The 22,811-nt window shown below is 31.0% G+C and overlaps 2 protein-coding genes across 6 annotated transcripts; one reads left to right on the plus strand and one right to left on the minus strand.

Annotated features, from left to right (window-relative positions):
- Positions 1-1,987: 1,987 nt before the first annotated feature.
- On the plus strand, positions 1,988-7,917 carry LOC123921369 (shewanella-like protein phosphatase 1). 5 transcript variants are annotated; one of them, XR_006814051.1, is made up of 11 exons: positions 2,036-2,348; positions 3,896-3,996; positions 4,226-4,339; positions 4,544-4,756; positions 4,987-5,122; positions 5,251-5,426; positions 6,081-6,169; positions 6,341-6,410; positions 6,738-6,846; positions 7,174-7,297; positions 7,558-7,917. XR_006814051.1 is itself a non-coding variant. In XM_045973881.1 (11 exons), the coding sequence occupies exons 1-9, from the start codon at positions 2,138-2,140 to the stop codon at positions 6,822-6,824; spliced, it is 1,197 nt and encodes a 398-aa protein (XP_045829837.1). In that variant the 5' UTR covers positions 2,036-2,137; the 3' UTR covers positions 6,825-6,846; positions 7,547-7,571; positions 7,643-7,917. The 5 variants fall into 5 exon arrangements, 4 of the variants coding, with proteins under 4 accessions (XP_045829836.1, XP_045829837.1, XP_045829838.1 ...); XM_045973881.1 differs by lacking the exon at positions 7,174-7,297 and having other exon boundaries at positions 7,547-7,571; positions 7,643-7,917; XM_045973882.1 differs by lacking the exon at positions 7,174-7,297 and having other exon boundaries at positions 7,558-7,571; positions 7,643-7,917.
- A 174-nt stretch (positions 7,918-8,091) lies between these two features.
- On the minus strand, positions 8,092-10,782 carry LOC123921368 (cytochrome P450 83B1-like). Its single transcript, XM_045973878.1, has 2 exons — positions 9,736-10,782; positions 8,092-8,839 (listed from the first exon to the last, which is right to left on the minus strand). The coding sequence occupies exons 1-2, from the start codon at positions 10,636-10,638 to the stop codon at positions 8,222-8,224; spliced, it is 1,521 nt and encodes a 506-aa protein (XP_045829834.1). The 5' UTR covers positions 10,639-10,782; the 3' UTR covers positions 8,092-8,221.
- Between the last annotated feature and the right edge of the window lie 12,029 nt (positions 10,783-22,811).

Genomic DNA, 22,811 nt, shown 5'->3' on the forward strand with positions numbered 1-22,811 from the left:
TCATTTTCATACACCAATTCTTCTTCCGGTTCACCATCTTCTCCCATCTCTCCCAAAAACCATTCGGTGTGATAATTAACAGAGTTGATGATGATGAAGTAGAGATGATGAAAGAAACAGAACCAACCTTGGTGAAGTTTGGAGAGATGGTGAAGCTTTGATGAAGCTTTGAAGAAGTTAGGAGGTGGAGATGATGAAGCTTTGAAGAAGTTAGGAGGTGGAGATGATAATACGATGAAGCTTTGATTTTGGAGATGATAATACGATGAAGCTTTGATGAAGTACGATGAAGCTTTGATTTTGGATCGTTATTTTGATGTGAAGAAAATAATAGATCGTGAATTGCTGCGGCGGCTAGGGTTACTTTTGTGAAGTTGTGAACAACAAGATGTAAAATACCAAATATGCCCTTACTAAAATCAATAAAATTCCCAAAAACCCATGTTTTTTAAAACCCGGTCCAATCCCGCGATGGATATACGCGACCCGCGCACAAATCCGCTCCATTGAGAACCCGGGATCCCACCGAGAAGGTGAGCTGCTCCGCTCCGAGCCTTCCCGTAGCGGTTGGCCACCGCTCCGCGCCGCGTCACCGGGATCCCACCGGGATCGCGCACGATTGACTACCATATGATGTCAACCAACGTTAATCTATGCAATGATTTAAAGAGATTGAAAAAATAAATATTATATACTCCCTCTGTTTCAAATTACTTGTCGTTTTAGAAAAGAAATAAATTAAGAAAGTGTATTTTTGCACTTAATTTCCTATTATACCCTTATTTTAATTCACCAATAAGCTTATTTTGTTTTTTTCCACGCACTTTATCTTTCCAATTAATTTAATATGTTATGTACCAATTTTTTTTAAAAACAAACTTTTTTTTTTTGAAAACTTAAAAAAACAAACTTTAATTTTCCAAATATACAAATCTTTTACGGTTTCAACTACTTCTAAATATTTGGAATTTACATGAGTGACTTAGATAGCTAACAATTTTTTTTTTTCTAAAACGACTAGTAATTTGAAACGGAGGGAGTATTTACACCAGAATAGCATGAATTATTTGATTTGATTTTTTTTTGAAGCATTATTTGATTTCATTTAATAAATGGACAAGTGGAATTGTATATTTAAATTAGAGATATTAGTTTTTTTTTTCTTTGTTGTTTTTGTTCTCTTATTATTTTTATTTAAACTAACATTGATATATATTTTTTTGGGATTTGGACAAATCATTAAATAAAAAAAATTAATTTTGCGTTCATGTGGATTTAAATCCCAATTTATGGTACTAACCAAGTCATTAAATAAAAAAATTAAAAAAGGCTAGCTACATTTATTTGGGATTTGGATTCTCTTCAATCTTCCGCTCATGTTTTCTCTCTTTTTTTTTAATCTAAGAGTTGATAAATTACAAAGAATAAAAATACACTTAAGAAGAGAGAGAATCAACCATTAGATTAGAAAAATAAGAGAAAACATAAGAGAAAAATCGAAGAGCATGCAAATCAATTTATTTGAAGATCAAGAAAGACCGGCTACCATAAACTGAATACGGTCTACAAGAATTCAACCACCAACTATCCAAATTAGTAATGTTTTTGACTCATGTTTATTTTGTTTTGGCGTGGGCATAATTAGGAAGAATATTCTTTTAAGTTTTAAGAATTCCAAATAGTTATATCATCATTCCAAAAAATCCATAATACATTATGTTAAAAAAGAATTCAATATTTTTTTTGTAAGTAATTTCACTTCTAAATTTGATTATAAGACTAAAATTAAAATTCAAACATGCATTTTTTTAAAACTAATATTAAACTATCAATATGAATGTAAAAATTTCATTTGTATCACCAACAGTATTAAAAACAGTACATTTTTGAGAAATAAAATATAAAATACTTTTTTCTTGATACTTTTTTTAGTATTAACTTAATTGAAAATTATAATAAAAAAAAATAATTGAAAATTGAGTGGCCCATCGATAATGCTATAGACCAAAATCCAACTAAAAATACTTGGCTGAGGAGTGAGCTTTTGTGTATGGTAAAACTGTTTCTCAAAATTTTCTCATATTTTTTTAGTCTTTTTGAGTAATGGGAACATAATAACATAGCAGAGATATTCTCAATGGCATCGCTATGTATGAACTCATTGGTACCACTTTCATCATCTTCTCACTCTCGCAACCTCACTACTCATACCTCTCTTTCTGCTTCTTCTTTGATTCTTGATAACAACAACAATAATAGCCTTAGAACAACAAGTACCTTGAAACCTATTGTTGTTGTTGGTGACCCTCCTACTTTTGTTTCTGCTCCTGGTCGCACAATTCTCGCTGGTTTGTCTCTCTCTCTCTCTCTCTCTCTCTCTCTCTCTCTCTCTCTCTCTCTTCTTCCGACAATTTTGTTATTTTTGTTTCATGTGTTTAGTAACTCTCACGTTGTTTATGTTTTTTGTTATTTTTTTTTTAAAAAATTTTAATGTGAAGGATTCAATTGGGTTGTATACTTGTATGTTGTTATATATATTGGATTTTCCATAGTTACTAGTCATAATTTTTTATTTTATTTTACAGTAAGTTACTAGTCATAATTAAATTTGGCATATTTTGGATTAGTGCTTGAACTATATTATTTATTTGCATGATTAGAATCAAGTAGTCGTAGTCCAGTAGTCCACAAATGTCGAGAAATTGTTAGGCCGGACGCCATGACTGGGGTTCGAACCACGGTCTCTCCACTTTGTGTACGTGAGTTTCTGATAGCTTACCATTTCGTCTATCTACAAAAAAAAAAAAAGATTCAAGTAGTCGGAAGTCCTAACTCAATTGGAAAATGTCGATATTGCTAGGCTGGATGCCTTGGTTTGAAATTGGGACTTTTTGGTTGTGTGTGTGGGTTTTGGTGGCAATGCCACTTTGTCTTATTTGTCTATCCTAGTCAATGATGTGTCTAGAAGTTTAGAAACCCTCGGCGGAGGCAATTTTAAAATTGCTACTCATTATTTCCCCTGCCTCAATTTAAAAATAAAATAAAAATTGTCCATATTGGTTCTTTATATTGTGAAAAATTGTGTTTCAATACTTATGATGCTGCCAAAATTGTGTTTGTGATTCTTTAAATTGCAAAAAATTGTGAACATTCAAAAATGGTTAGCCATTAGCAATGTTGTGTCTCCTACTCCTAGGACTATTACTGTTGTTTTTAAGAGGATTGGTTTTGCCATTCAAAATGGTTAGCGGCGCAGCTTGTTGCCCGTTTGTCTTTCATTCATGTTTAATTATCCTATATTTATTAAAAAAAACATACACATTTATAATAACACGATGATTCTCAGTATTATGAAAAATTGTGATCAACTGCTTTTGATAATGCCACACTTGCAGTAGAATACAAACCTTGATATTGTGTTTAGTTGCTATATAGTAAATCTTTTGATGGGTTTGTGAAACAGATGTAGAATGGCTGAGTGAATATTTTTTGAAGGAAACTTATAAGTTTGCGTCTCAGTTTGGTTATTCAGAATCTTTATTATGCAATCTCTCTAAGAGTCTAGTATTTTGTGTTTGAAATATGAAACTGAAAATGCAATCCTTTACTTATTAGTAATTACCGATAGTTAATTGTTTCTGTTGACTTAGATAATCGGTATGAATAATTGTTTTCATTCTCTATTTGATTGTCTTATTCTTTACAACTTCAATGTAAATTCTCAAGTAAAATTGATGAAAATTTCTGTGAACAGAATGGTGTCCTGTGATTTCAATTCACTAATATGGCGGTGTTCTTGCTAAGTATTATCTGAACTAGTTTTGATTTTTATCACATATTTGTGTCTTGTATAGATTTTGTTGAAGCTGATTTTTGTTTTGTTTTGTTTGAGTAGTTGGAGATCTACATGGAGATCTTAAGCAAGCTAGATCTGCACTTGAAATTGCTGGTGTGTTGAGCTCTGATGGTCAAGACTTGTGGACTGGTGGAGAAAATGTATGCTTACTGTCTTTCAAAATCGGTTACTGTTAGTTTTAATTGGAATCGTTATCTTCCGTTTTAGCTATTTAATATTAAAGTTGTTGAAAAGACTTAGTTTATGGAATGCTCAAACTTGTACAAATGAAATCAGGAAAACGTCATCTATTAAAGTAAAAAAAAAAAAGGATTATCAATAAATTTGAGATATTTTAACGTATGACACTTTATTTTTTGCCATTACTAGGTCTTGATTCAACTTGGAGATATATTAGACCGAGGTGAAGATGAAATTGCTATCTTGTCCTTGCTGCGGTCGTTAAATAAACAGGCAAAAGCTAAAGGGGGAGCTGTGTTTCAGGTTTGTAATTTGATACTTCCCTCTTTCCCTTATCATTGTTATGGAAACACTTGCGAGACTATTTGATAGAGCTTATAGAAGCAACTTATGACATGTCCATATAGGGTCTAAATCTTGAGGTTAAGTAGAAATTGTGTGTAAAATCTGATTTATCATTTTAACATTTTAAAATTAATTTTCTATAACTGAGTCTGTTTTGTCTAGGTAAACGGAAATCATGAGACCATGAACGTGGAAGGCGATTTCAGATATGCTGATTCTGGGGGATTTGATGAATGTAGTGATTTCTTGGAATATATCAGTAATTCTGAAGATGACTGGGACACAATATTTACTGGTTGGGTTGATGTATCTGCAAAGTTGAAAGAAGATCGAACAATGTCAACAAATCATTGGGGACCTTGGAATTTAGTGAAGGTATTATAAATTTCGGTCACACTTTTCATTAACATGTACTTTTATTTATATCACTAAGAATAAATTCCTCGTTCAAACTAATTTGGCAAAATCACAAAATTAAAGTATCCTAACTCCGAAATCATATCACTAAGAATATAAGTTCTGTTGTCTCAAAATGTAATTCTATGTTATTCAAAATGTGATATTTTATCGTTGTTTTTGATGAAGTTTTCCAATCATTAGGACAGAGGCAAAAGGGAGTCATAGCCAGATCAGTCCTCTTTAGGCCCGGTGGGCTACTGGCATGCGAGCTTTCAAGGCATCCTGTTGTGCTTAAGGTTAATGATTGGGTCTTCTGTCATGGCGGCCTTCTTCCTCATCACGGTCAATATTTTACTGTGTCTGTTTTTGGTTTTACTATACATTGTTGTTTCAAATATGTTGAATATTTCTCTAATCGTGGAAGCCTTGTAATATTCTCTTCATAATTTTCTTCTCTTCATTTTCTGTAGTTGCATATGGCTTAGAGCGGATGAACAAAGAAGTGTCTGAGTGGATGAGAGATCCAAATACGAATGACAGTACTCTCCAATTACCATTCATTGCCACTAGGGGTTACGACAGTGTTGTTTGGAATCGGTTATACTCAAGAGACTCATCAGATTTGATGGACTATGACGCTGAACAGGTAAATATACGTAGGAAAATTTATTAGTATATTCTGTAATTAATAGGAAGGTATTATGTGGTGTTAATAGAAACATGATCACTAACTGAGACATTGGGCTCAAGTGGTTAATGAGCTCCCCCTAGAATGAATTGTTTGGTAGAACCCGAGTTCAATTCCTACTGGGAACTATTCTTGGCCAGACTTTACTTTCCTCACGGCCGAACTTTTGATTACCGGGGGCTCCTTCCCCTGGGAACCAGAGGGTTAATACCAACAACAAAAAAATGAAGAAAAAAATAAAAGAAACGTGATCACTATCCATCCCCCTTTTTGTAACTACAAAGATTATATGGTCAATACCTATAAAGCAGTATCAGAGACATCAAACACGACACTGATGTGTAGTCGTTTCCCTGAATACTAACTTCGTCACTCCATCTTTCTGTAACTTTTTATTTATTGTTCCCAAAAAATGTCAACTGATTTAGCATGGTATAGAACTATAGGGACTCTTTTTATTATTCTATCAAACAAAACTAGTTTACTTCAGATTTCGTCTTAAATCTTAACTACATTATTTACCTTATTTTTTGAGATGTTTAGTAAATTAATGAAATTCTTTTTCGGTATGATTTGGATTGACATCTTGAAACCTAATAATATAATATTCAGGTAAGTTCCATTCTCGAGGAAACATTGCAAGCAGTCGGTGCTAAGGCAATGGTGGTCGGGCATACTCCCCAAACTATTGGTGTAAATTGGTAAGTGAAGATAAATAGCCTCTCAAGTTGTCACAATCTTTAGAATATAATTTCTATATTGCTATACTTATTTAATTTAAACATAAACGACAGATACTATATCTAGGTCAGTTAGTACATTGTGGATGGAAACCTTCTATTCATTTAATTCAGTTCTTTGTTTTTTTACAGTAAGTACAATTGTAGCATATGGCGCGTAGATGTTGGAATGTCCAGTGGAGTCCTTAATTCAAGACCAGAGGTAAATCAAATGCCTAGATAATGACCATTTTTCAGTGCCATATTTTTATGAATCAATCGATAGAAGTTGAATACTATTTACTAAATATTAAAAGAGATGACCAGCATGCTTCAAAACCTTTCTCCCGGACCAAAGAAAAAGCCTTAAACTATGTAAATAAGTGAATTCAAGTTATCATAGTTAGTATTCTGATTAAATTAAAGTAGAGTTAGAGATGTGCTCAACGTGCGACTCAACCTTAAGGCAATGAATACATGACGAGTCTCTTACACCGGCATTTTCCAACTAGTAATTATCGTGATTTACAGTTGACTTCTTATTCTCCAGGTTTTAGAAATTATAGACAATAAAGCAAGAGTTATAAGGAGCGAAAGGGACAGATACAGTGAACTTCAGGCGGCTGCGTATACTTAAGGATAAACAAATTGTATAACAGGTACATTAAATTACAAATTTCTTTTCTATTGATTATGATGTTACAAAGTCAATTGATATTCTGAAACATTATTTTCATTTGGAAATATACATTGGTGTTGCTATGCTGCATCTGCAAGTTGAATCATTCCACCTAGACAAGGGTGTTTCCTATTCCTATTCCTTTAAATTTATATATTTATCCTTTGACCTGTTCTGGCCGGTTAAAATATATTGCGTCACTGTCAAACTATACTATATTAAAAAAAAAAAATTATTAACAAAAAATTAGAAAAAGAAAAATACTGCTCTAAATAAATTTTTGAAATTTTGGTTTTGTTTTCAATAGGTCTCCAATGACATCATTTAATCCATGTACTCAACATTATCTAGTGGGATAACTTGTAGCACTGTTCGGTAAAACCAAACTGTTCATGGTTCATCCCAAACTTGATTTAAGGCTAATGAACCAGGTTCTGTGTTTTTTAACCGAACTGATTCTATTTGTACAGAACCGAGTTGTTACCTTTACGAACCAAACTGTTTTCTTTGCAAACTGAACTATTGGCTATTTTTTAACTGATTTTGCAGTTTTAAGAACCAAACTGGTTGTTACCTTCACTTCTATTTTTACTCCAAACTTACTTCATTGTCATTGCTCCCCTAAAGCTAGGGCTTAGTTTGGTGTAAATTTGGTAGTAAATTTGGTGAAATTTCAATAGTCTTTTTGCAGAACTGCCGGCATACATCTAGTAAAGTCCAACATCGGCAAAACATTTTGAATATCGATTGGCAAATTCACATACAACTTGTGAAGAATCCAGCAGTGGACTCGTTTTGGAAGTCCAAAGGATTTTGTATCATATGATTTTAGTGATACAATATGAAGGCAAGTTTTTGTTTTATAAGTTAAATGTAGCCTGTGAAAGTGCTTAAAGTAGGATGAAAATAGAATGCATAAGAATAAAGATGGGGAAATAGGAAAGATGGGGAAGGGTAAATAATCAAAATATTGTACTTATTAATCAATTATATTATCACAATTACATTGAGTAGTCCCAAACTTAATTGCTCCATTATTGGTTTTGATCAATTTCATTTGACTGCATCAAAACTGGCTTCTGTATGTAACAGGCCAATTAATGTTTGTTCTCATTTCAAATCTTTTGTGAACATAACATGACATGCACATTCAAGACTTCCCACAACACAACATGCTAGATCAAATACATTCTATTTACCACTTCCTTGAACCACAAGAAATCTATATAGGAAGATGATTTTTATTTCTTTGAACATATAATACAAGGGAAATGGTATATATAGTAATGGCTTAGTTACAACATCCACACTTTATTTTCTAAACATATAATATAACTTAGCATGCACATTCAAGATCATGCACATTCAATTCGCTTCTTAGGAACAAGGCAGAGAGGGTTTTTCTTGTGTTGAACAAGTCCTGGAAGACCCTCAATGTCTATATCTTCCTTCTTTACTCCTTCGGGCATTTCCCAATCAAACAAATAGAGAAGATTAGCAAGTAATAGGTCCACGGTAGCAACAGCCATGTTCAAGCCGGGGCAAACTCTTCGCCCTGAACCAAATGGAACTAGCTCAAAATCTTGTCCTTTAAAATCTATATCACTGCCTACGAATCTCTCTGGATAAAACTCTTCTGGATTCTCATATGCTTCTGGGTCTCTATGGATCGCCCAAGCATTCACGAACACCAATGTCTTCTCTGGAATTTCGTACCCTTCAATTTCACACTTTTTCATCGTTTCTCTTGGCAAAAGTATCGGCAATGATGGGTACAATCTCATTGTTTCTTTTATAACTGCCTTGAGATATGGAAGCTTTTCGACATCTTCTTCCTCTATAAAACTCTTCCCTTCATACACTTTGCGAATCTCTTCTTGTACTTTCTGCATCACCCTTGGATTCTGCATTAGTGCAGTCATAGCCCAAACCACTGCAGAAGAAATTGTGTCTGTCCCTGCCAACACCATATTCTGCAATATTGACAAAAAACAGTCCATTTTATGAGAAAATATAATAACAAGATAAAATATAAACGAGTTTTGGTTCTTGTTTGTATTTTTTTTTTGTAGTTTCTTTTAATAATATTATTTCAATAAAAATATATCATATCTTATCTTATATTAATAATAATGATTAACTCCAAGCCAAACAACAAAAGAGACAAATCAATATCAATTATTTTACCTAGTAATAAATAGCAACATAGTTGTACCAAAAAATATAAAAATAAATAGCAACATAGATCATCTAATGCTGTTAGATTAAAACTATGATAGGTTTGAATGGAAGAGATGCAGGCCATATAGATCCAAATTGTAACAGATAGAAAAGAAGAAAAAAAAAATGCTAATGTAAGCATAAATAACAGATATATTAGATTAGTTGCTGCTAAAAAAAAGTTGAATTATTGAAGAAACTAAACAATATAAAAATGAAATTTGTCACTAATTATTAGACTAAAGTGCCAAAATTGGAGATAAATTCATTTCATTTTTCATTCTTTATTTTCTATCAATAATTCAACTTTCTGAAGTAGAGATCTTGCATAAGTTAGATTAGTTCAACCATTTATATTTTTTGGAAGAGGCATGAAGTGTTCTTCAAAGATAGAAGGTTTTTTTTTTATAAAATAATATAAGTTCACGTGAGTTGGGTCCTGTGGATTCACCAGGATCAGGGCAGACCTCTTACGTAAGTTATTACAGATCACCCACCAAAGAGGTCTGATAGCGGGAGTTGAACTCACGTCCTTGTGGGGTATGAACGAACTTTCATTGGCAAAAGAAAAAAGGGATTTAAAAACTGAACCAAGATTAAGACTTAATAAGAGTGAAAAAAAGAAAACCAAAATAAGAAAATCATTAACCATGATCAAGGGTTTGATGTGCTCAGATTTGAGATCCATTGACCAGTAAGGATCATTCTTCAATCCAATCAAGGCATCAATTACATCTTCATGTGGAGGCAACTGTTTCCTTTGAGGATCAAGATGTTCATCAACAACACTTTGAAAAAATCCATCCAAAATCTTGAACAATTTCTCGAGACGACTCATTATTCCACTAAACTTATCAACAATCCCTCCAACAAAAGGCAAATAATCCGTGTAAAAGAACGAAACAGTCAATTCTTGCGCTTCTTTAAGCAAATCATGAAACATACTACGCTCGGTTCCTTCATCTTCGAACCTTCTACCGAATGCAGTCTTACAAACTATCGCGCTTGTAAGACCCATGAGAAGCTCATGTAAGTTCACAGCTTTGTTGGAAGAAGCATATTGTTCCGATATCCTCTTGATCATTTGAGTTACCTCGTATTTTCTAACCGGCGCAAACATTGAGACTCTTTTGACACTTAGAAAATGGATGAAAGAAAATTTCTTAGTGTGTCTCCAATATTCTCTATATGGTGAAAATACTTGGTCTAATCCATCATATGAGAATTTCATATGGCTCGTTAAAGCCGGTCTATTACAAAAATCGATATCGTGTGTTTTCATTACTTGTTTGGCCATTTTAGCTGAGGAAACAACAAGTGTTTGTCTTGAACCAAGTTTAAGGAAGACTAAAGAGCCATATTTCTTTGAGAGTTCATAGAAACTTAAACCAAGAGATGAACTATCAAGTTGGTGTAAGTTTCCAATGAAAGGAAGACCTTTAGGACCTGGTGGAAGAGTTTGTGTTTTAGATGTTTTGTGTTTTTTGTAGAAGAAGATTAGCAAGAGAGCTAAAGGTAAAAGAACATTAAGGGGTGACATGTTTTGGTTCATGAATTAAGGGCTATTCAGCTATTGTAATCTCATGGGTATGTGTGTGTATATTTATACATATTTATGGGGAATATCAAGGAAGAGAAGTGTGCTATTGTGAGATATGCATGAGAAGGTTATATTTGGATAATATTACATCATTTTAGCTCAGCAAAAATGGCTGTGAGTGAGCTCATAAAGAAAAAAAAATTATTGTGATATTAAAATGTGTTTGATCTGTTAAAAAGTAAAAGATTGGATAGAACAACTTTAGTTATACTGTGTTTGATTTTAAAACTGTTTTTGGGACTAAACAGAGTATGAGAAGGTTATATTTGGATAATATTACATCATTTTAGCTCAGCAAAAATGGCTGTGAATGTGTTTGATCTGTTAAAAAATAAAAGATTGGACAGAATAATTTTAGTTATACTCTGTTTGATTTTAAAACTGTTTTTAGGACTGAACAAACTGGGGGTCAAGTGACGGGATAAAAATAGAGATTTTTGTCCTTCACTAAACCAAAAGACAATTTTTTGTCCTCCGCATAAGTTGTTTGAAATATCAAAATAACAATTTGTTCACCAAACATCATACAAGACAAAATTTGTTCCAAATATATTATATACCTTAACGTTTGTCTTGTTGTCTTGTACTGTTCTACCCAATATTTATATTTTGGAAATCAAACAAAAACGAACCATATTAGTCGGTCCTAGGGTTGGATACAGAATTTTAAAATAAAAAATAAAAAACAAAAGCGAACCATTAATACTCCCTCCGTTTCAAATTACTTGTATTTTTAGAAAAAAACAAGAAATTAAGAAAGTGTATTTTTGCACCTTATTTTCCTATTATACCCTTATTTTAATTCACCAATATTTTATTTTGCACACACTTTATCTTTCCAATAAATTTAATATAAGGAGGGTATAATAGACAAAATATAACATAAATTATCAAAAAGACAAGTAATTTGAAAAAAAATAATATTTAAAAAGTAAAGTAATTTGAAATGGAAGGATGAAGTATATATCTTAGTTGAAAATTTTGTAGGAATGGAACTCGATATCTTGAGATTTATAACACTCATTGTGCACCAACAACTTGCACTATCTAGGAAGCACCGACACCTCTATGATTAGGTGTGTCGCGGTGTCCGACACGTGTCGGTGTCCGACACTCTTATGACACTCGTCCGACACGTGTCGGATAGCTCATATCAGTGTCGGGAAAAATTCAATTTTTTCTTTAGTTTGACACTCCTTTGATCGGTATCCGACACCTGTAAGACACTCGTATGACACGTGTCGGACAAGTGTCCCAAAAAAAATATTTTTCTTTGCTTATACTCTCCTTAGGCACATATTAGACATATCTACAAGAGTTAAAGATGTGTAGAAACAACAATATTGATCAATTAGGGATTGAAGACATTACATTTTGATTACGATATTTTTAGTTTTTTCGATCGTAGATGGATAAATAAAGGTAAAATACTATCATATCTTGTTTTAAAACTTTTTTAAAAAAATAACTTGCTCAAATTAGATTTACATGTATATATTTTGATTCTCAATTTATATGTTTTATAAATATGTAGCGGTGTCGGTGTCCTATATTTTTTACATTAGCGGTGTCGTGGTGTCCGTGTCCGTGTCGTGTCGCGGTGTCCGTGTCGGAGTCCGTGCTTCATAGTGCACTATATATTAATATGTCAAGAATGATTATCATTATATACACTTTTTATTACGATGTTATTTTCACGCTTCCCAACAGATAATTTTAGATTAACATCAAGTTTTATTGATAGACTTACGTATAACTTTCGATTCAATAATGAATTTCATAATATATATGGATCCAATAAAAGGTTATACTACTAATTGGAGTTATTATAACTTTGATTCATTATTTTCTTTTGATTTTTTGACAAAAAACAAACGATATTCATTCATTCAAATTGATAGAGTACATCGATGCAATACAAATTCAAATTCGCTAAAAACAAAAAGGATAAATCTGCGAACAAACTCACAGTATCCGTGTTAATAGCATAAAATGGCAAATTACATAAGCCTACGAATATGACTATATTGAAGTGTCTGGAATGTCCATGCCTCCAGATCTGTAGCGTTGATGACACAAAAGTCGACATTGATTGGGTTTGCACTAGATCGAAAATAATCCTTCAACCTGAAAAAACAAACACCGCACAAAGACGGGAAAACACAAATACACCGCACAAAGACGGGAAAACACAAATATACCGTACAAAGACGGAAAATCAAAACAAACAAATATGTGAAAATCACACTTATTTAAAACAAGAAGGAAAAAAACAATTTGGAGGGGTGATTCTAGGTCAAAACTGGCCTAGAATCACCCCTCTCTAAAGATTAAGAAAAAGTTGTGACGGCTAGGGATGATCATCTATTAATATTTTTTGTTGACTTAGTTCAGGTAATATGCAATGTTCTGACTGCCTCCTCCTGATCCAACACCTTACGTCAATATTTTTTTTCAATGATCATCTATCAACTTGTACATATTTAAATAAGATATGTATCAAAAAAAATCATCTTTAAGTATGTGGTTCAGTATCTAATCAGATTTTAAAAAGTTTGTTTGCGGGTCTGTTTGTTTCAGATTTTTCACCAAAAAAATTTATTTTTTTCAAAAAAAAAATCCATTTTTTTATCTTACCTGTGTTTGTTTCAGATTTTTTCAAAAATGATTTTAGTAAAAAAATCATTTTTTTCATCAAAATGAGAATCTATTTTCAATAGCTTTTATCAAAATCCATTTTTTTTTATCACTCATCATCCATCACCATCTTAAAAAAATAGATTTTTATGATTATAAACAAACGGAAAATAGCTTTAAATTTTTTTCAAGAAAATCTATTTTCTTGAAAATGATTTTATTCAAAAAAAATCATTTTTTTTTAAATCTCAAACAAACATGCGCTGAATCTCTTGCCTCATTATTTCATCATTTATAATAAATTGGCTTGAATATTTGGAATGAAAAAGACTAACAAGTTCTCGTAATTGTTTAAGAAATGAACAAATTAAGGGCCCATTTGTTTGAGATTTAAAAAAAAAATTGATTTTTTTTAGAGATTTTGGAAAAAATTTAAAGTCATTTGTCGTTTGTTTAAAATTATTAAAATCTATTTTTTAAGATGGTGAGCGATGATGAATGATAAAAAAAAATGGATCTTGATAAAAACTATTGGAAATAGATTTTCATTTTGATGAAAAAAATGATTTTTTTACTAAAATGATTTTTGAAAAAATCTGAAAAAACACAAGTAAGATAAAAAAATAGATTATTTTTTTGGGAAAAATAGATTTTTTTGGTGAAAAATCTAAAACAAACAGACCCTAAATAATATATGTTTGACTTTTAACAAATGTTTGATTTATCTTTGAGGAATATAACTTTTTATTTTGACAGTTTCAGAAATATATATAACTTAGTTAATAAAATTGATAAAAATATTGTATATCGCAATATTAAGCTACTTTTTTTTTTACAAACATTATTAAGCTATTTAATCCAAAAAATTATGAAAAATACTAACTAGTGGTCCTATGATGGTGCATAATATAATAGAATGACCTTAAAACTTGTGTAATATATTTTCTCAAAATATAAAATTATAGTTTCAATATAAATTTTATCTCTTTTAATTTCCTTAACTAGTGTTACTAGAGGCTAGTTTTATAAGACAAATTCGTTGTATAGTTTCGTTGTTTTTTTTAAAAAAAAAACTAAAGGTATTTTCTGTGCGCAACTGCATGAACTGATCTCATCGAGCCAACTGAGATTCATTTAAGAGGTTGACATTTCCAACAAATATTTCTCCTGTCAAAATGGGCTAGCCCGAATGGGCCGCGGGCGGCCCGCAAGCCTGAATAAATTATAATAAATCTTTTTTTTCAAAATAAATACTATAAGTAACATGTTTTGGATGATTTGAACATAGTTTGTATTATATGAGTTTTTCTTGCCGCTCTATGAGTGTCTCAAAATATCATCCGCTACTTAAGTAGCAACTACTTAAGTAGCGGATGATGTTTTTCCTCAAATTTCTAATTTTTACTACCTAAGTAGCGGATGAGTAAAAATAGGGTGCGCGAGAAACTCGTAGGTAGCGGATGAGTAAAAATAGGGCGCGCGAGAAACTCGTAAGTTGCGGATGATTAAAAATACGGTGCGCGAGAAACTCGTAAGTTGCGGATAAATAAAAATATGGCGCGCGAGAAACTCTTAGGTAGCGGATGAATAAAAATAGGGCGCACGATGAACTTGTAGGTAGCGAGTGAGTAAAAATAGGGCACGCTAGAATTTTTTTATCATATATTTATATGTATAATAGAAGAGTAATGGTTAACATAGCGTAGTAGTTAATTTGAATGTTCACTTTTGACATCCACAACTAGTAGTTGTTTAGTTATTTATAATGTTGAGTTTGAGCAATAAAAGTAAAAAAAATAATAATAAAAAGAACCGGGCTTCCCGAAAGCCCGACAACTCGTACCGGGCCGGGCTCGGGCACTAATTTTTATAGCCCGTATTTTTTCTGGACTTTTTAACCCAGCCCGATAAAAGTCCGACCGGACCTGCCCGAAACGGGTCGGGTCGCCCGTTTTGACAGTTGTACTATCGCACTAGTGATGGTGCTTAATATAATAAAATGACCTTAAAACTTGTGTAATATATTTTTTCAAAATAAAAAATTATAGTTTCAATATAAATTTTATCTCTTTTAATTTCTTTTAACTAGTGTTACTAGAGGCTAGTTTTATAAGACAAATTTCCTTGTATAGTTTCTTTTTTTTTTTTAAACTAATGGTATTTTCTGCGTGCAACTACATGAACGAATCTCATCGAGCCGACTGAGATTCATTTAAGAGGTTGACATTTCCAATAAATATTTCTCCATGTACATCGACCGAAGATTAAATCCAGACCAAACAGTTAAGAGACTCAAGTATCTATGTATCAACTGCCACACTATGTTGGTTCCTGCTCGTATTATATAGCTTCTTTAACCAAGGTTAACAAGACACTCGTCGCAATTGAATTTGAATATACTACTAGCATGGGATGGATGCATAACCTTATTGGTTGTCACGCTGCGGAGATATTTTCTAAATTAAAAATAGTTATTAGTGTTACTCCCTTCGGTCTTATATATAAAGAAAAAGTTCGTTGTTTAGATTTATTTAAAATTGATTAGTTTAGACTATAATATAAACTAGATTCATCAATTTTACTATAAATCTAAAAAGTAATTTTTTTTCTTTATATATAGGATTAGAGGGAGTGTTTTTTTGGCAGTTAATAATATAGTGGCAATAATTGATCTTGAGAGTTGATTCATTTTGGTTTACGAATAAAATAATTGGCGGCGCAAAATTTAGTAAAAGAATACTTCCATATATGTACTACTACTAGCCGACCCTAATTATTCTGAATTAAATAACTTTTTGCTCGATATAAAATTCTATAAAAATAGTGATATATTTTAGCTCAGTCGGTAGGGATATCGTACAATATATGTAGAAGATGGAGTTCGAAATCCGGACACTCTACTAGACAACTTGACAAAAAATTATTATTATTATTATTATTATTTGTTGGAGAATTTCCAAAATATATTTGAAAGGTTGCAATGATTAATTTGAAATTCAAATTTGAATTTTGAAAACCTTTCAAGGGTTGTGTCCCTCCACCATTTGGCATAAGTTTCTCTATAAATAGAGACACTTAGGAGGCATAATAATAATAATAATGAGAAAATCATGAGTTTCTTGAATCAGAATTTCTGCCTAAATTATCTAAATCATTTCTTCATTTCTCTAGTGCACGAGAGGAATCGAAAGAACTTTATTCTGTAAACTATCATTGATCGATATGCTTGATGTGTGTATGCAATCCATGTCAAGGTTTCCAAAGTATCCTGAAGGGGATTCGCCGGTTAACCCATTTGCATTCGGTTTACATAAACTGGTGGGGGCGAATCGAACCTAAAGCTTAGTGTAATACACACGCTTTGGAATTTATGTGCAATGTTCGTCATGTTCTTCATCAACTTCTTTTGTTCAAGAATTTGCAGCGGACCCCCAACAAATGTTCTAACAATCTTTAGGTTCGATCTATAATTTATTTGTGATGATTCAGTGACTGCAAATTTTGAAGATGATTATGCAATTGGTATCGGCTTCAAGAGATAAGTACCAATATCGCTTCTTTTAATTGATATAGATTAAAAATCCATGCAATTTGATATCAAAAATATAGTTATGAATTTTGAGATACATAAATTCATGTGTTTTGAATACTGGTTAAAGTGCTGCTATTTATACGTAATGGCCTTGTTGATACAGTGGTTATGCGTTTCATGTTTTAAGTATCTAATGGTACATATATTTTGAATTTGTTTTTAAAAGATATGTACAGGATACAAAAAGGTGGTTATTTACAAATTAAACTGACATTAATATTTTGAATTTCGAAATTTAGTTTTATGTCTTGGAAACAATTTGCATGTATGTAATAATGCATTGTGATATATCACATCAGACAATAAAATGTATGTGCGAATGGAAGTTTCTTTCAATATGAATATATTACAGTTTTTACTAGTATTATTTCTAATCAAATTTGATATGACTTTTGTGTTAAAAAATTGTTTTCAAATGACGATTATGATGAGGGAGAGAATCGTTACTTTATGCAAGAAAGCAGTGTGTGGTCGATATGAAGAAAAATCACATTGGTTCATAAAAGGTTATTACATCAATTTTGGTGCTGGTTTGTATCATTGAAGAATAAATGAACACACATATACATATGAATATGGTGAAAGGTACACACTTAAATTGTCTCAATATTTGATATGCATGATATTGAAACTATTCAAGTATGTGAACTCTGACAAGTATGAATAAGTTTGATTATGAGATAAGTTTTTATGATATCTTATTTGTATATAAAAGTAGTGTATATGACTTGTCATGAATATGAAAATGCATATTTTTGTGTGATATTAGTATTTTGTGCAAGAAGTTTTTAAATTTAGAATTGTCATGATCTCATATGTGCATGATAATATGAAAGTTATTGTTGATTTCTTGCTTATTGATATTAAAAATGATTTGAGTATGTTTTGAATTATTGTAAGTTGGTAATTGTTTATGGAGAAAATTATGCTATTGGAAATGTTAATGATTTCAAATCATTGTTTGTTTTTCTAATATGATGATTATTTGAATTTACCATAGAACATATGATACATGAAACTTGCTTTTGAGATTTAGAATTTATGATACATGTATTAGTTATGTGATAACTAATATGAAAATGTTCTTACGATAAAATTGAAATGAATTCTAAAGTATTATTTTAAGTTCATGTGAGGTATATGACTTACATATGTGACTCATCTTATTAAATAAAAGTTGGTCATGGCAAATCTTTATGATCATTTTTGTTTGTGCTACACATCTATAATGCATTGAATGTATGGTATCTTGTTGGATACATTCAAGTGGAATTGAAATTTCAAATTGAAATGATTATTATATATGTAATAGCAAAGGGAGAATGACATAAAGATTGTGCATATGACACAATATAATCAAATGACAAAAGTGTCATGGCTTTGTGATAGTGGGTTAAAACTATCAAAAATGTATAAGGAATATTCAAAGTTTGTAAAATGCATAGCTATGTGGTTGATTGAATATTCAAAATTATAAAGTTGAAAAATCTTGCAATTCTTTGACGAAGGAATTGACAAGGATATGATGTTTTCGGATATGATGGTTAAGTCATTGAAGACATCATTTGGGATGTGGTACAAGCCCATATCTAATTGATCACCAATGGTGGAAACTCAACTCACACTTGAATAAAATCAAGTCTTGAGTTCAATGGTGAAAGTACACTATTAGAGTGATTGAAGTACTTGACAATAATTATTACATCCCAAGGAGTAAAAGTACTTGGACCATAAGAACAAAGTGGTAGGATGAGGTTTTCCTCTTAATAGACATATAGCATATATTTGCTTGTGATACCAAAAAAAAAAAAGCATATATTTGCTTGAATGCATAATTATGGGTGCATTTATGATATAGTCTACCTATATGAGAATGAAGTGGGGCCGCTTCATAGAGTTCAAGGGCTTGACTCTTAAATTCTCATGAAAAGGATATGAGACACAACGCCTTAACAAATGTGTCATATTTATAATTCGATCAATGGTACCGAGATTTCATGTGTGAGTTATGCACACTTGTTCTGATGAATAGTTGGTTCAAAGCTTGTCTACCAATCTATTCGGGGATGAGTGGAAACTTAACTTACTAAGTAATGGTTCAAATCGTGAGATACCTTTATCTGAAACCATGAGATTTCCGGAATAATGGATTTAGATATATTTTGAAAATGGTGGGGGATTGTTGGAGAATTTCCAAAATATATTTGAAAGGTTGCAATGATTAATTTGAAATTCAAATTTGAATTTTGAAAACCTTTCAAGGGTTGTGTCCCTCCACCATTTGGCATAAGTTTCTCTATAAATAGAGACACTTAGGAGGCATAATGATAATAATAATGAGAAAATCATGAGTTTCTTGAATCAGAATTTCTGCCTAAATTATCTAAATCATTTCTTCATTTCTCTAGTGCACGAGAGGAATCGAAAGAACTTTATTCTGTAAACTATCATTGATCGATATGCTTGATGTGTGTATGCAATCCATGTCAAGGTTTCCAAAGTATCCTGAAGGGGATTCGCCGGTTAACCCATTTGCATTCGGTTTACATAAACTGGTGGGGGCGAATCGAACCTAAAGCTTAGTGTAATACACACACTTTGGAATTTATGTGCAATGTTCGTCATGTTCTTCATCAACTTCTTTTGTTCAAGAATTTGCAGCGGACCCCCAACAAATGTTCTAACATTATTATTATTATTATTATTATGTATGAGACATTTTTTTGGTCAAATAACCTAGTGACTAGAATTTCACTTTTTAAGGTGAAATAATGAGAGTACTGGATACAAACTCCGAACCCTGCATATTTTTAACTACAATATTTCTACCAATTAAACTATATTTTATGGGAACATGTTAATAAATAAATAATATAAGTAGTATTTCTAAGTTGAGATTTGAACAAAATAGCTAAATGTCCATATATATATATATATTTTTGGTGTACAAAGGGGCCTAAGCCCAAAGAAAGATGCAACTAAACAACAATGACTCTAAGGGTAGTTATCTCGATAGTATCAGCTAATGATAATGAGTTTAAGTGAGAGAGACATTGCTCATACACAGGAATTCCCGGACCATAATCGCAACCCATTGTCCATATATTATGTTATGGAAATCGAAAATCTTCCATTAAATACAACATAGCGAACTTGTACTTCTTTAATTGTGTTTCCATTTAATTGTTTGCTTAAGAAAAGATATACTGCGGTAACTAGAAAAGATATACTATTGCTTAAAAAAAAAATCAATATAAAAAAAATACTATTTTCTTTATTTTATAAATAAAGATATACTATTTATATACGAGTGATGCTAATAAATGTTTTTAACTATTTATTAGTATTGGCTAAACGGACAATTCTTAGAGTATTTTTAATGGTGATACCACTTTGAATATCATACATTACTAATTAGTGATCCTTATAAATTACAATATCATGTAATCTTACGTAAATCATACATATTTTTCTCTAATAGTGATACAACTTTGGATATCATACATTATTAATAAGTGATTCATTATATATTAATTTTTTTAACTTAAATTGATGATATTAAATTGATGATACCATATCTTAAATAAGATATTGTATCTTCAATTTTGATATCATCTATGTCACGTCATGAAACTTTAACAATGAAAAAAATAAGATACGGATCATTAGCCTATAAAACTCTATTTAATACTATTATTGGAGATGTTTTTATATTACTAAATTGACTATCTTTATTTAAATTCTAACGTAGAATTTAACGATATAAAAATTCAGTGATATATATTATTTTGTTTAAAAATAATAAAGTAATGATTGGTGAATATTATCTCAGCGTCACTCTTTTGTCAAAAAAAAAAAAAAAAAAAAATCTCAGCGTCACTCTTAAATAAATAAACCAAACAACTTTTGTTGCTGACACACAAATAAACAGACAAGTCAATAGCACATCTAGTGGATGGGTGTTGTGTTAAATTTTTAACCATTCTTTATTCATAATAACCTTAAATTCTTACAATATAAGACAAGAAAGAAAAAAAACCTTAATCATATAAAATCAATCAAGGACAAAATCGTTTTCACATCCAGAAAGTTAAGAATTAAATAAATATTTTTGGATCATTGATATTCAAAAAAGTTACTTTGACCACTAAAAATTATCGGACACCTATGAAAATATAATATGATACGATATGATTATATGATTTTTGTTGATTTGTCGATCTTTCTCTTTGACACTTCAACAATTATTTTGAATGTTGTTTTAAGCAGTTTAATAGTTAGAAATTCATTTCCTTAGATGAAAAATGAGACAAATTTCGAATTTATTTCTATATAGTGTCTATGTAGAGTGTTAGGTATTAATCACTTTATATGAAATATAAATTAAGTTATAATTGGTCACTTAGAGCATCTCCAATAAGAATATTTAAGAGAGTTTTATAGGTATGATTCGTACTTTTTTTTTTAAATTATTGGAGTTTCATGACGTGACATAAATGACATCAAAATTGATGATACAGTACCTTGTTTAAGATACTGTATCATCAATTTAATATCATCAATTTTAAGTTAAAAAAATTAATATAAAAAGACCAATTGTTAATAGTGTATGATACTAAAAGTGATATCACCATTGAAACAAGATATGTATAAGTTGCATAAATATTAGATGACATTGTAGGAACCACTTGTTAATAATATATAATACCCAAAATGGTATAACCATTGGAGATGCTCTTACAAACAATAATAATAAACTTATATTTCTTCCTCAATCAAATCATTGTACTTTTTCAATCATCATAGTCTCTCTTAAGATGGGTAGAAATTAGAGAGAATTTCTGAATTGTCGTAATGAAATTTAGTCTTTGTAGAAAAAGTGGAGCATTTTTAATTATTATCTTTTCTTTTTGTGGTTATAATGGAGCTGAGGATCGAATTTAAAACATTTAACATACTACCCAAATCTCTCACAAGGAAATGATTATCAAAGGAAATGATTGAATTTCATCGATATTCCCGCCCCGACCTTGATTAGCTCACTCTTTCTAGAAAGAAGAAGAAATACCTGATAATCACAACATTAAGTCAGCTAAAAATAAAAATTCTATAACTGCTAATAGTAAATAGTTGTGGAGAATTAGAACTGAGAAAGAGAGCTATTTATTCTATAAGCATCCTTAAATATATGGACACCCCATAATTTGCATACACTCATCCACATAGTTTTTTTTGTGTGACTCATCTAACAAAAAATAAAAATAAATTAAGGGTACATCAAACATTTTCCTTTTTTTTTTTTTCTCGTTTTGACAAATAGTCCAGTGGCTAGACTTACATATTTTAAGTGTGAAGAAATTTTGAGTATATGGGTTTGCTCATATATGAGTAATATGGAAAGCGAGAAATGAATAAGTGTTCAAACAAAAAGAATTGTTGAAGAAGAATTGTTGTATGAAAAAAAAAAAAATTGATTGGTAATAACATAGTAGAAGCAAAAATACTACGTATCACCGGGAATTCCATCGATTTTTTTAATTTATACAAATTCAGTTTGGAAGTAACTAATGCTCAAAATAAGATAAAAAGCATGGAACTAGACAAATAACCAAGCTAAGCAGTTTGTGTGTAACAAAGGTTGTTCCATGAAAGTATCCTTCAAACAAAGTGAATGATACAAGATAAAAATGTATTAGAAATGGACATTAGATTGGTCTCTAAGGTTTATAGAATTTTTACAAGTATTGATGTTATCCTATCAAAAACCATGTAACAAGAGAATCATGTTGTCTACAAACCTCCTATGTTTTTTTTCTTCGGATAGGCAAATGTAAATAATTAGCTGTTAACTCATAACTCAAACTTTTGTCACAAAAAAAAAAAAAAAAAAACTCAT

Source organism: Trifolium pratense, linkage group LG4 (genome assembly GCF_020283565.1).
Source record: "Trifolium pratense cultivar HEN17-A07 linkage group LG4, ARS_RC_1.1, whole genome shotgun sequence".
NCBI lineage: Eukaryota > Viridiplantae > Streptophyta > Magnoliopsida > Fabales > Fabaceae > Trifolium > Trifolium pratense.

Coding starts and splice junctions, on each gene's coding strand:
- LOC123921369 (XM_045973880.1), top strand. CDS start 2,138: ATGGCATCGCTATGTATGAACTCATTGGTACCACTTTCATCATCTTCT. Junction 2,349..3,895: donor TGGTCGCACAATTCTCGCTG/GTTTGTCTCTCT, acceptor TTGTTTGAGTAG/TTGGAGATCTACATGGAGAT. Junction 5,427..6,080: donor TGGACTATGACGCTGAACAG/GTAAATATACGT, acceptor TATAATATTCAG/GTAAGTTCCATTCTCGAGGA.
- LOC123921368 (XM_045973878.1), bottom strand. CDS start 10,638: ATGAACCAAAACATGTCACCCCTTAATGTTCTTTTACCTTTAGCTCTC. Junction 8,840..9,735: donor ACATCAAACCCTTGATCATG/GTTAATGATTTT, acceptor TCAATATTGCAG/AATATGGTGTTGGCAGGGAC.